Source organism: Macadamia integrifolia, chromosome 8, assembly GCF_013358625.1.
Source record: "Macadamia integrifolia cultivar HAES 741 chromosome 8, SCU_Mint_v3, whole genome shotgun sequence".
Taxonomy (NCBI): Eukaryota; Viridiplantae; Streptophyta; class Magnoliopsida; order Proteales; family Proteaceae; genus Macadamia; species Macadamia integrifolia.
Genome location: NC_056564.1, coordinates 20,519,571 through 20,532,546, shown reverse-complemented (window position 1 = coordinate 20,532,546; position 12,976 = coordinate 20,519,571). Strand labels below are relative to the sequence as shown.

Here is a 12,976-nt window from a genome sequence, read left to right as displayed (position 1 = left end):
ATTCCATTTTTTATGAGCTCCAACAAGGATATCACAAGTAGTGCACAATCATAGAATTAACACTGCACTAAATAGGTAGAGCTTCTGATTCCTGTGGCTGTGGAAGTTACACTGGGGAAAAGAAGGACAATTCTAGCATGCAATCAAAGATGAATCTGCTGTAGCACAAATTAATTACATCCTCTTGCATTTGGGACTCCCAAGGACTCAAAGATAGCTTAGAATGACATACTTCAATGCTTATTTCTTTAGGATCCTGCCTGTTGTTTAGAATCAGCTTCACAAATTGCCTTAATCTGGCATCACTGAACCCAAAATGGTCATGTTTATGTTTTTCTGTTTTCCCCCCAGTTTTGATCCTTATGCTGTATTGTGTGCTGCAGTGGTATGCGTTAGGAAGCGTTGTCACGGAAGCAGAAGGTATTTGGTATGGAAATATAAAGAACTTACGAGAGTCTGACCTATCTTTTCTGCTCTACCCCCTTCCTGAAACTATAGAGAACAGAAGTATATCAAGGAGGCAACTTTTGTCATGGTTTTTCTGTCATTATCATGACTAATAAATTTCAATTGTGTAGAGCTAGTAGATTAATGTCTTGGCTTGCAGGAGCAATACATTGGCTGCATAACCTCATTCTTGCAAGGAAAACATGTGTGGGCTTGGAATGTTGCCTTGAAACCAGAGCGTATTTCAAATTTAAAATTTCTTTCTGTGTCTTTAGTTGCAGACATTCAGATTTAGGTTCATCTCAAGGGTAGTATTGAAGTATTTGGCCCAAAAGTTTAAAGACTAGATAAGTCCAACTGATATATGAAGTCATCCAAGGTTTAGTTGATGTGAGATTACTCCCAACAGGTAATGCTATCCCAAACAACTATTAGGATTATGGACACTATCCCCAAGTGTATGGCTGAGCCTCCTATTGGGTTGTTACTCCCACGATCCTGAAACTAGCATTTCTCTTGAGTGCACGGGCAGGTTGTGTTCTAAGTAGTAAGGATTTTGGTGATTAATGGAAATCCAAACAGAAATTACTGTTCCAAAATTTATATTAGCTAACACAAATCATTCACATCAATCACCGATGTTTCCAAAACCCATACAGGTACATGCAGTTGAAAAAATGGTACAAATTAGACAATCCCACTCACCCCAACTCGCGCTCCTTTATTGATCAATTAACAGAAAATTGTTACAGGTAGGAATGAGAAGTCATTAGAAGGTGCCCTCTGAAGCCCATCCTTTCTTCTCTAACTCCAAGCGCAAGGTCTGTTATGAAGCAATTGTAAGTTCTCAATTAGATGATCAATTGTGGCAGAATACAAGGACGAAGCATTAACATCTTAAAATATTCTCTTCCTCATTCTTCATGTGTCAATTGCGAGAATAAGTGTTACCGAAGAGGAATGGAGATTTACAAGAAGCAACAGACTACCTTTCAATCTGCATTATATTTGTAACAAAGAAAAAAAGTTGGCATCTTTCAAGTTATAAGCAACTCACCTTGATCCTCTTTCTATTGTAATCAAAATCGAAGTTTCCCAGGCGAGATGCAGATCGATACTCAACTATTGATTTCTTACCAGGTGGGAACCAAAACTCAACATCATCTACAAGCTGTATGAACAAACAAAATGAGAAAAAAGGAGACTGGAAATTAAAATAAAAAATAGCTTCACACCATTTATTATACTATGAAATTCAAACTTTTCTAGTGGATTTGGTTGATGAGGTTGCTTTCAGCTACACTTACTCCCAGTATGGGGCTTTCATACTCTACTCGTATGTAATCATCTTTCCTCTCCGCTATACGTGGGGTAAATTTATCTGGTTTCGTTGATTCTATCTGTATTAGAGGAAAAAAAAAAAAAAACCATTAGTATCAGGTCTTGGAGCTCTATATGTTTCAATAGGTGGAGTCATTTACAAGTTGGTTTGTAGACTAAATTAAACATACCACTTGGACTAGCTCGGCCATTGCTTCTTCTCTGCCAACAGGCTTTTTCCGCCCACGTCCATCTTCAGGATTATAGTTCCTACAATTACAAGTTACATGGCCTCTGCATTTATTCGAAACCCAACTGGGCATAAACAAGTAACCAACAAATTGAAATTGGATGGTTTAGATTATCTAATCTACTTGGTAAGATATTTGGGGATGAAAAGTGGTTGTAGAAGGTAGAGAAGATAGTGATTGAATGGTTCAGGTTGACCATTGATGGGAAATGGTGGAGAAGGTGGAGAAGATAGAGAATAGAGCTTACCATGGTGGAGCATAGTGGGTGAGATCACTGACATCCTCTGAAGTTGAAATACAATTTTTTGTTGCTGGACACAGGGCAAGTGCTGGAGGATTCTTCTGCACACCAAGGTAACTGGGTTTTGTCCCACTGCCCTCACAAGCACAACTCCAAACGTATTATCAACACTAACAGGAACGGAACTATAATTTGGGTATATAGATTTTCGAACTAAATACCTTAAATTAAGGATAGCCCCGATGGCTGCGATTTCGCTGCTCCTCAACACAATCTCCCTTCACAGATTCAGCATAAACATCATTTTATGGAAGCTAAAGACGATAGATACAGGACTTCGATGCCGAGAAGGAATTTTTGGGGGAAAAATAAAAGAAGCGAAGATACAATACCGTCGACTCATTTGGTTGTTCGCTTTCCTCTGCTCCGGCTGTGGTTGTTGCGGAGGCTGCTGCTGAGAAGCGGCGATTCGAGAAACAGGAGAGTGACCATTGTAGCCATTACCAAACTTGCGAAAGCAGTTGCCATGTCTGGTGAGAGGTGATGCCATGGAAGCCATGTTTGAAGCTCAGCTAAGGTTACCCCTCCTTCCTTCCTCGCAGTAAAAGAACGGCTTTCCATTTACCAAATAAATAAATAAATAAAAAAAAAAAGAAGAGAAAAGCCGTCTCTTCGTGGTCGCCGTGTTACTCGTGTCGAAAACAAAATTCAACTAAAGTCGCGTGTGTGAATGCCGAACCAAAGTTGCACACGGCAGACACAGTCACTGCGCAAGTCTGTATGGAAAAAAAAAAAATTTGGGAGAGGGTTGCCCCGCCGCTAGTTTTCGCAGAGTAGAAGCTTAAGCAATGGGAATTGGAGACAGGAATGGAGGAATTTGAAAATTTTCCAATGCCATTAGAGGCTTAATGTGCATTCAACGGTTGAGTTAATTTGTGTACGCATTCCGGTCTTCTCTACTATTAGATTCACCCTGGGTTTCCAATGGCATAGGGATCTGAATCCTAAGAATAGGAGGGGATTGACGTCTATTGAGGTAGTTCCACATTGACGGTTTGATGTGGAAGAGCTGCCACCCCACTTTAAGTCAATCAGTTTTAAAATGGAAGACTTAATATGGTGGTATCAAATATTGTATGTATGACTAGCACATAAGGAAGAGTATTGAGATAGTCCCACATCGACTTATCTTGTATAAGAATTATAAGATGCCACCCCACTTCCAAACTAAGTGATTTTAAGATGGACGCTTTAATAAGGTCATTGCCAAAGGGAAGACAGAGAAAATTGGAAAGACTAACTGTGTCGGCCTTTCCACAAAAAAAAAGGGGAAACAACACTACCTGATTGTGTGGACTACAAGAGAGAATGCAAAATTAATGTTGCACATCGCACCCATATAAAATCACAAAACCCAATTGTTGATGCCCTTGCATGCTATCACTGGCCCCATGTCAGTGTATGACAACACGACTAAGGCATCGTTTGATAATGTTTCTGCTGTTTTTGTGTCTAGAAACAGTAGAAACGGTTTTTCACGTTTTATGAAACAAAAATTGATTTTTTGATGTTTGATATACCTATACCTCGAAATGTTTTTTTACAGACATAATACTACTAAAAACCCCAATAGTATCATCTGATGCCCAAAAGGGAGAGAAGGTTCAGTTGCCTATTTTTAGGTTTAAATAATTGAGAGATTTATCAGGCATAACAACATTTTTTTTTTTTTTCTCTCAAATTCGTTTATAGAATTGTTTCGTCAAAGTCATTTATAGAATTGTAAATAAACATAAATTTTGATTTATATTTCTACAAACGGGTGAAATGGAACAACTTTATCAAACGCTTTTTAGGTTGTTTCTTTATTTCTGGGAACAAGAAAACATAGAAACGATAGAAATGAAACGTTGTCAAACGATGCCTAAGTAGTGATCTATTATAAAGAAAAATTTCGTGACCATTGCACCAACACATAGACCAGTAAAAGAGTGGAGACATCTCTAGGCTTCAACCCATGGGTGGGCCAACTCAGTCATCTTTGCCCACTAGACAAACATAGACAGACGCAAGCGTATAGTCTTTATTTTTTGAAATATATAACAAAAAGGCAAGGCTTGAGGTTTTAGGTTTTATGGATATTTTTTTTTTTGGGTAGAGGGTTTTTAGGTTTTATGGACGGTGGTTAGTCGATATAGCATCGTGGTCGATCTATCACACGGTGCAAGGGCAATCTATTTTGCGTACATGTGGGACAGCTTTCCACGATGTCGTGTGTAAAATGCCTTTTTTCTGTTTTTTGCCCTTTTTATAATTGCTCTCCGCTTCCTTCCTTTCGGCGGCAAGCGGGCGTGGAGCTGAGCAATTTGTTTCGTAGGGTTTAAGAGCGGGAGTTCGGCTAGGGTTTAAAGCTTGGAGATCAGGCTACCAAAGTTTGCCTCTCTTCATCGTTACAGAACCTCTGAAATGGCCTTTTGGGGTTAGACTATACTTTATGCTCTATACTCATTCTCTATCTCTTTCATGGCTTCTTCCATGTATTGAATTCAATCTCTTGCCGCCTTCATCCCCTTCCCATCTGCGTAGATTTCATTTTGAAATTCCTGCGTTTTAGTGTTGGTGGTTATTAGATGTAAACCTTTTTGTGTGTCTTCTTCATCTTCTGTTTCTCAGGTGTTGAATTAAAGCCGGGAAAACCACACACACATCGATTCGATGATGAGCGAGGAAGGCTTCACATTTCTCATGTATGTCTTTTTTACAATCTGTCTGTTTCTCTCTATATCTGTAAATCTAATTGCTAAGTTGTACTGTGATGGCTCAGGCAACATTGGGTATTGGGAAGTCGACGAAGAGAACATTGGTGCAGTGTAATGTAGGGGATAAGAGTCCTATTTTCATATGCTCGTTGTTACCTGATAAGATTGAGTATTGCACATTGGACCTTGAATTCGAGGAGGAAGATGACGTCGTCTTCTCTGTTATCGGTCCTCAAAGCGTTCATCTCTGTGGTTACTATCTTGGGAATGGTCAAGATTCTTGCGGACATGAGGATGACAGGTATCATTTTCTTTTTCCTCTCCCCCCATGACTACTGTGAGGCTTTATTGCTTATACTTCCTGTTTCAAACCCTTTTTTTTTTTTTGTTTAGGTTTTAGCAGAAATTTTGAGTTGATAATTTTTTTTTCGGGTTGGGTTATTGTTTCCCTTCACTTTTATGTGCAAGTGATTCTTATGGAGAGGACATCGCTCAGACTGAGACAGAGGATTCAACTGATTATGATACTGAAGATGAATTCGAAGGTGATTTCATTGATGATAGTGATCTTGAAGCTTACCAATCTTCACCTGTTCCCAACAGTGGAGGTATACCCCTTTTTGACACTTCTGATGCATTTCACTTCCTCTGAATTTCACATGATATATAGGGCTAGAGATTTCTGCATGGATACATAGCCCTTGCACCAGCGTGGGGCCAATGAGAGCGCACGCAGGGGCATCAACATAAATGTGATTTTTTGCTTCACAGGGTATGGGGTGGTAATTTTGTGTGCCCCTCTGTCTGGGTGCGGGGACCATGCTACCAGACAGCTTTCTTTTCCCTGATGCATATTTAGAAATTGCCATGGGAGGCCTCTATGTCAGAGAGTATATCATTTTATTTGATATTGTTATAGTCATTTTTCACTATATCTGTCGTACAATCCAATCAGATTACTTGCCGTAGCAGGTATCTTTGTTGCTACTTCTATATTTCATTTTGTATTTCTCAATGTATGGACAAAGACACTAATCTCTAGTAATTGTTACTGAGTTTGGTCCTCTTCAATCAATGCCAATGCTAACAATGTTACTCTTTGGACCAGCATTTTAGGATTTGATTCTCAACCTATTCTTAGTCGTTGGATGTTAATTTATTTGATGATTGTGTTGTGGATGCCTAGTTTTGTGGATATAATTCATCCCTGAGGCAACTAAAAATTGTAGGACATGGATCCATAAATACAAGAATATTTTGCCAAATATGAAGCACTGGACATGGATGTATTTACATGATATATCTGTGTGATTAGTTAATATGTTTTTCTTAAATATCTTTTGAATTTATTTATTCATCATCTCATCCCAAACAGAATATATGTGTTATTTATGTTTATATGAAGGTGCAAATGCAGTTGTTGCATTTGTCCTTTCCATGTGACTTGGGTAAGACTTGTGCTATGCAATGATTTTAGGTTTCTAATCTTTTCCATTTTAACTCGATTGAAAAAAAGAAGTTTAAATTAATGATGTGGAATGGTTAGTAAATTTTATAATTATGTTCATCTGAATGGATTGGGTCTTGTAAGCGATCTTCTATGCTTGGCCTGTTAAAGATGGGTAACATCTCCTCACATGTTCCTAGTATGAGACATTTTTGATTTGTTGGCCCTAGTTAAAGGGTGTACCTAGTGCACGAGGCTTCTGCCATTGCGGGGTTTTGGGAGGGTCATAATGTTTGTCTTTTTGGCTGTAGTCACATTCTAAAATTCATAAAACGGAGATTAAGAAGATATTAAATGATGGCTGTTGAATTAGGGTGGCATCTCACACGAACCGTTAGTCATTTTTTTGTGAAGCTTATCTAATTTGAGGTTGAAATTTTACTTTTTTTGGTTCCAGTTGTGATTGAGGAGATATTGGATGATGAGAAACTTCCTAAGGAGAATGGAAACCGGAAACATCCTCATAAGAAGGGCCAAGTAACTGACTCTGATGACGATAACAGTTCTCAACGCCAAATTGTTGTGAGGGGTACTTCTGGTGCTCCTGTTTTGGAAAGTGAAGATGAAGATGGTTTCCCTGTTACCTCTTCATTGAAAAGCATTCCTACTGTTCAGAACAATGAAGCAAAAGTGAAAGAGAGGAGGGAAAAGAAAAAGGCCAAGGATGGCAAGAAGAATACCAAAGAGGATAGTGATCAGGTTTCAGGCCTAAAAAGGAAAATTGACACTGTTCAGGATGGCAATCCAGAAGGGTAAGAGCTTTTCAATTGATAATTTTCTCCAATGGTGCTTCTCTAGGATAGATAATGAACCTTTTCTTTAATGAATGACAGAACACTGCCTAAAAGGGTAGCAAAAAAAATTCCTGAAAGGGTAGCAAGTTCAAGACAAGCAGGGTTGAAAACCTCCCCATAGTTGATTTTTTTGGTTAATAATTAAAAGAAGCTCCTTAGGTTGTGTACCTGTTTATTATCTTCATTTGTCTCAATAACATGCTGGGCACATGGTTTTATGTTCCTTCTTATGCCTTATGGCTTCTATTAAAGTAGCCTATTGCAAGGTTTGGGCCTGTAAGGGTTTTATCCTAAAAAATACTCCCAGGTTTGGTATTTCAAACTCTATCACGTGTTTGCTTTAGGGGAAAAAAATCCCCTTTCCTTGATTCTAATTTACATGAACTCTGGCAGCTGACATTGGACTGCTGATTGGGTGCTAGACATAGGCCACTCTCTCTTGCTCCTGCCCTTCCCCCCCCCCCTCTTCTCCGGGCAAATTTAAAGCCTTTTGAAGTATATTGTATCGGTGCATTAGGAATGCTTGTCCTGTTTCCTAGAGTGATATTTTCATATTAAGTAGGTAAAATATCAAGATGCTAATGTGTTTTTTATTTATTTTAATTTTAGTGATTTGATTTGTGCCAGTGGTGATGCTGATCAGTCATATGATTCATCTGTGCCTTCAACTGAGGTTGTGAAGTCAAAGAAGAAAAAGAAGAAACAGGTTAAGGAGGGTAAAATTACAGATGCTGGAAATGATAATCAAATTAGTCTCTCTAAAGAGGATGCAGCCCAACCTGGGGAGGCAAAGAGTAACGAGATGGACCAGGATTTGCCTTCCAACAATAAGCTTGATCAGAAGTTAGCCGATGATGAGTAAGACCTAATTGTTTAATCTTATTATATTTTGCTTTAAGATATGCACATTTTTTCCCTGGTTGAAATATTTGTGAGCTTATGCACTTACATTTTGATTTGGTGTTTTTTTTTAATCTATTCCTTGTATACCTTGATTATTTAGATTACATTCTTTTGGTGTTAAAGGTCTGGTTTATAATATACTTTAAGGCCTCAAATAACCTTGATCATTAACATTCTACATATTTGATTTTTTATAGTACTGGGTGTAGTTCTAGATAACGTCGTGGTATAATTTTATGCAATCATGATACTGCAGAAGTACAAACATGTCAAAACATTGGGTCATAGTTGCTACTGCAAGCCCCTGAGCTTTTGGAAGTTAATGAAGATGCTAAATATCAAGAGAAAATGATGTAGAAACGCAACCCTAAAACGATGCAGAAGATAATGGAAAAACAAAACAAACAATACACACGGATTTTACGAGGTTTGGCAAGGTTGCCTACGTCCCCGGTGAGATGAGATCCCGCTTCACTATCAATGGAGAATAGGGTTACAGCACTCGTCCTCACACCTCTCAGTATTGCTTGCATTACAGAGAAAGAAACCCTCGCTACAAATATATAGCGAAAAAACGCCGTCCTGCCTGTCTAGGTGCTGCACCAGTACTCCCTGGATTAAACTGCGACGGAATACAAGACATCATACACCAACAAATGAATACTGTTTTGTTCTGCATTTCACCTTGAATTTGGTCCATTCTTGTTGTTCCAAGTCTCTGTGACAAACACCTATTCATTTGAAGATCCAATATGACAAACCGGTTATTGGGCTTCTGGAAAAAAGTTGCATGACTTGTTAATTAAGTGGGCCATATAACCCAAGCTCAGCACCGGATAGCTCACCTATTTAGATGAGACCCAACTTGGACCCACTGTTCGTTCTTTTTATCATTTGCACATGTTCACTGGCCTGTTTACTGGACTTTTGTTTTTCTTGAAAATGACAGATATATTCCTTTTCTTTTAATTTTTTTAAGGTGTGTTTGGTTGGCAAGAAAAGAAAAGAAAAAAATTGAAAAAGAAAAGAGAGAGAGAGATACTTATACTCATCATATGTTTCTTCATGTATAGGAGCCTTGACCTTGATGTTGATCATGCTGCTACTACTGGAGAGAACTCCGAGGAGAAGAAGAAAAAGAAGAAAAAGAAAAACAAGAACAAGAACAAGACCCAGGAGAGCGACGAGAATGCAAAGGCATCAGAAGTCAAGAACCAAGAGGGGGATGTGAATGCAAAGGCAACACTGGTTAAGACTCAGGAGAATGATATGGATGGAAAGGCATCAAAGGTTAGGACCTTTCCTAATGGATTAGTTATTGAGGAGCTAGCAATGGGCAAACCAGATGGAAAAAGGGCTTCTCCTGGGAAAAAGGTACATCTTTCTTTGTTTACACTACTAATTTGGGTTTGGGGGAGGGAGAGGATTTGTGCTTGAGTACATTCAAATTTTGATTTGAATTTAAAAATCTCCATGGATCATATCACAAATTGCTTTCATTCCGTACTTGTACCTGACTGTTTTTCATTGATCACTCTCTTCTTTCCAACTACAGCCAACACAGTATTGGAGGGGGCAATCATAGTTGTCGTGTGTCTAGGCAACCAAAGGTGTTGGAGGGGGCCTGGATGCGAGGCGGCACCGGCCTAGGCTTCCAAGGCATCTGAGGGTGCCTGGATGCCTTGAAAACTATAGGTGCAATTCCTTGCGTCTGTGTTGATGCTGATTTCCAGTAGTAGAAAGAGGAAAAGGGAGGCCTGCAGTTGGTCTGGTCCAATCTTGAACCAATCCTGCGGTTCAAGGAAGGTTCAGTCTTGGTTCTTCTAGGAACCAGAACTTGTGGGACCCAGTTTGGAGGTCTTATACTCAGCTTATGGTTTCAGAATTCCAGATTTTCTGGGACCTTATTGCCAGTCTTGTCATGGGTTAAGTTGAGGAGTTTTAATTTGGTAATTTTGTTGTTGATGGTTGACTGGATTAGGGTTCATAAGTCCAACATCGGTTACTTATTTCAATCTTTGGGTCTGTTTAGTGCACCTATCCTTAGTCTGCGGCTGGGAGAAGGTTCCCTTCTATTTGGGTTTTTGTTTTTATTTTATTATATTAGTAGTTGAGTATGTGAAGGAATCCTTACTACTAGTCGATTGTAGGAAGTTTCCTTATTAGTTTTTTGTTTTTTTTTTTCTCTTTCTATTTTCAGTTTTTATTAAATCTCAGTTCTGGCCGAGTTATTCAAAATCTCCAGTCTTGGCTCTATTTCTAATCCTGTGATTCTGGAAAATTCCTGGTTTTCTAAACCCTAGCCATTTGGTGGTTAGATTTCCATTATCTGTCCTGCCCCACCTTCTGGTAGAAGTTAAATTTAAGATACTTACTGTAATTTAAGAGTGAACTAATAAATTAAAGTTAAACCATCATACAGCAAAACTAAAATTTGAAGTGTGTAAAAAGTGTGCCAGTAATATCTTCCTATTTCTTTATTTACTTATTGTAATGTAAATTGTCAATATGCATCTTGAAGGTGCTTGAGGTTTCTGAATTTTGTGGGTACATGCTCATAAATTTTGTGCCACAGGCCAAAGATTGAATTTGGAAAGATGAGCCATTTGTGTATGCATTCCAAATAACTGAAGTTGAAGGTTGAAGCATTCACTTGGATTTAGCTCTAGAACAAAGTTTTATACCAAACCACGTGAAAAAAATTTCTATTCGGCTATAATAGGTGCTAGATATATTCTATTAAGTTAGCCATTGGACTTCTGTTGTTTCTATCAGTATTTTATACTAAATGTTTTGGTATTTTATGTTTAAAATAACTGTTTACATGATCGCATCTCTCTCCCTCTCTCTCCCCCCTGGGCACAATACTATCAATTATTTTGTTCATGGTACTCTTCTGAGGATAATGTTCATGTTTTACCGTTCATATATGCGTCCTATGTTGTACTTTTTGAGAACCCTGTACTTTTACTAGCTGGAAAGTATCAAGTCAAGTTCTTGGACTTTTTCTCCACTGCATTGCCCCTATTAATCTCTTGGGACTGAGCTGCTGCAAGTCTAGGTCCTATCTCCTTTATGTTCTACATCAAAGCTTATGGGCAAAACTGTCACAACATGTGCATAAAATTTGATGCATGAACAAGCCAGAGTTATAGACCTACCATGAGGTTGACATTGGATTGATTGAGATAATTATTCTGGGTTTCAGGTCTCTGTCCGCTACATTGGCAAGTTGAAGAAGAATGGGCAAATTTTTGACTCCAATATTGGAAGAGCACCTTTCAAGTTTCGCCTAGGTACACGCCTGTCTTACTCTTCACTCATGGACTGAATTGTATCCATTCCTTTTTTAGTAATTGTTCTCCTTTCTGTCTTGCAGGTGTAGGAGAAGTCATTAAAGGATGGGATGTTGGAGTCAATGGTATTTATCTCGAGGAAAATAAGCCCTTTAGCTCTATTTGGTTGCAAGGGAAATTAAATGGATGGGGAGTGAAAATTTGTTAAACCTGAAGAGGAATTTTGGTAATCATTATCCAACGTGATTATATCACTAGATGCAAATCACGCGGGGTAATGATTACAAAAGTTTATCTTTTAGGTTTGAAAATTTCACTTCTTTTGATTTCCCTTGCAACCAAACAGTGCCTTCATTTGATGAGATTCATTTTTCATTCACCCCCCCCCCCAACCAAAAAAAAAAAAAAATGCGTGACATCTAACATCTTGTGCCTTTGTTCCTCAGGCATGCGCGTTGGTGACAAGAGAAGACTTGTGATCCCGCCCTCGATGGGGTATACAACTGCCATTGATCTCCCTTAATTTGTTTTTTTATTTTGCCGGACTGCAAAATTTTCTCTGTTAAATCTGACATTTTGCTTGTAACGCAGGTATGGATCTCAAGGAGCTGGTGGAAAAATACCACCCAACTCATGGCTGACATTTGATGTTGAGTTGGTCAATGTCAACTGATCACTTGGTTTTTCTGTAGTTGGTTAAATGTTTGCACTCATGCGGCTTTATTTCTGAAACTGTTTGTAGAGAGATGGGTTGAGTAAGCAGTGAAATACAATGACAATTTTTCAGGGAAAAAAAGAAAAGAAATACAAGAATGATTCACTCAGTGAAGTGAACCGTTTTTTGTCTCTACTTACTGTAGCATTGCAGTTTCACCTAGTTCTTATCAACTATTAGCCTTTGAAGTTCATTGTTTATTGCTTAGTTACATCATCCAAATGTTGCACCAACCATGAATTGTATTAAAAGTGGTATACAGAGGCTGTGTTCAGAGGTGGCATCTGCCAATGGACTGCTATAGTCCACCTGGGCCTCTGTGTTGAGCATCTTGTCCACAGTGAAGAGAGAATTTCTCAGCTAATCCAAGCTTGTGTGAATGCTTGTGCCTGGGTGAATTTTATACGCTAGACACGCACTGAAAGGTTGGAAAAATCATCCATAGATGGTTTATGTTGCTCCTGTTTATCAAGCCATTACACTCGCATGGTACATCCTTTGCTGATTCTGACGTTGGTTCTCGACTTACTTCAGCTTATTCTACAACTAATCCGAGGATTATGTCCATGACATTTTTTTTTCTAATGTTTTGGATATATATAGATCTAAGTTTAAGAGCTAGTTCTGTTTTGGTGGTTTAGAAATTATTGAAATATCGAAATTTTGTCAAAACTCTGTACTGTTTTTGTGTTTTGCTTGGTCATTTTGGGGGTGGGGATGTTAATGGTTAAAATGAGAGAAAT

At 38.5% G+C, this 12,976-nt stretch overlaps 2 protein-coding genes across 3 annotated transcripts; one reads left to right on the top strand and one right to left on the bottom strand.

The window, feature by feature from the left end:
• Positions 1-1,032: 1,032 nt before the first annotated feature.
• LOC122086354 lies at positions 1,033-2,896 on the bottom strand. Its single transcript, XM_042655118.1, has 7 exons — positions 2,652-2,896; positions 2,481-2,537; positions 2,266-2,391; positions 1,959-2,037; positions 1,755-1,847; positions 1,505-1,618; positions 1,033-1,270 (listed from the first exon to the last, which is right to left on the bottom strand). The coding sequence occupies exons 1-7, from the start codon at positions 2,816-2,818 to the stop codon at positions 1,217-1,219; spliced, it is 690 nt and encodes a 229-aa protein (XP_042511052.1). The 5' UTR covers positions 2,819-2,896; the 3' UTR covers positions 1,033-1,216.
• A 1,658-nt stretch (positions 2,897-4,554) lies between these two features.
• Positions 4,555-12,368, top strand: LOC122087537 (peptidyl-prolyl cis-trans isomerase FKBP53). 2 transcript variants are annotated; one of them, XM_042656698.1, is made up of 11 exons: positions 4,555-4,738; positions 4,933-5,006; positions 5,084-5,319; positions 5,487-5,626; positions 6,923-7,277; positions 7,929-8,177; positions 9,296-9,596; positions 11,431-11,518; positions 11,602-11,643; positions 11,965-12,013; positions 12,110-12,368. In XM_042656698.1, exons 1-11 carry the CDS (start codon positions 4,726-4,728, stop codon positions 12,189-12,191), a joined length of 1,629 nt encoding a protein of 542 aa, XP_042512632.1. In that variant the 5' UTR covers positions 4,555-4,725; the 3' UTR covers positions 12,192-12,368. The 2 variants fall into 2 exon arrangements, with proteins under 2 accessions (XP_042512632.1, XP_042512634.1); XM_042656700.1 differs by having other exon boundaries at positions 4,563-4,738; positions 7,947-8,177.
• Positions 12,369-12,976: the final 608 nt, after the last annotated feature.

What these genes read in the sequence shown, in the direction of transcription:
- LOC122086354 (XM_042655118.1), bottom strand. Translation starts at nt 2,818, where the DNA reads ATGGCTTCCATGGCATCACCTCTCACCAGACATGGCAACTGCTTTCGC. An exon ending in ATGAAAGCCCCATACTGGGA is followed by an intron (nt 1,619 to 1,754) that starts GTAAGTGTAGCT and finishes TTGTTCATACAG; the next exon opens with CTTGTAGATGATGTTGAGTT. An exon ending in ACAATAGAAAGAGGATCAAG is followed by an intron (nt 1,271 to 1,504) that starts GTGAGTTGCTTA and finishes GCTTCATAACAG; the next exon opens with ACCTTGCGCTTGGAGTTAGA.
- LOC122087537 (XM_042656698.1), top strand. An exon ending in ACCTGTTCCCAACAGTGGAG is followed by an intron (nt 5,627 to 6,922) that starts GTATACCCCTTT and finishes TTTTGGTTCCAG; the next exon opens with TTGTGATTGAGGAGATATTG. An exon ending in GTGATCCCGCCCTCGATGGG is followed by an intron (nt 12,014 to 12,109) that starts GTATACAACTGC and finishes CTTGTAACGCAG; the next exon opens with GTATGGATCTCAAGGAGCTG.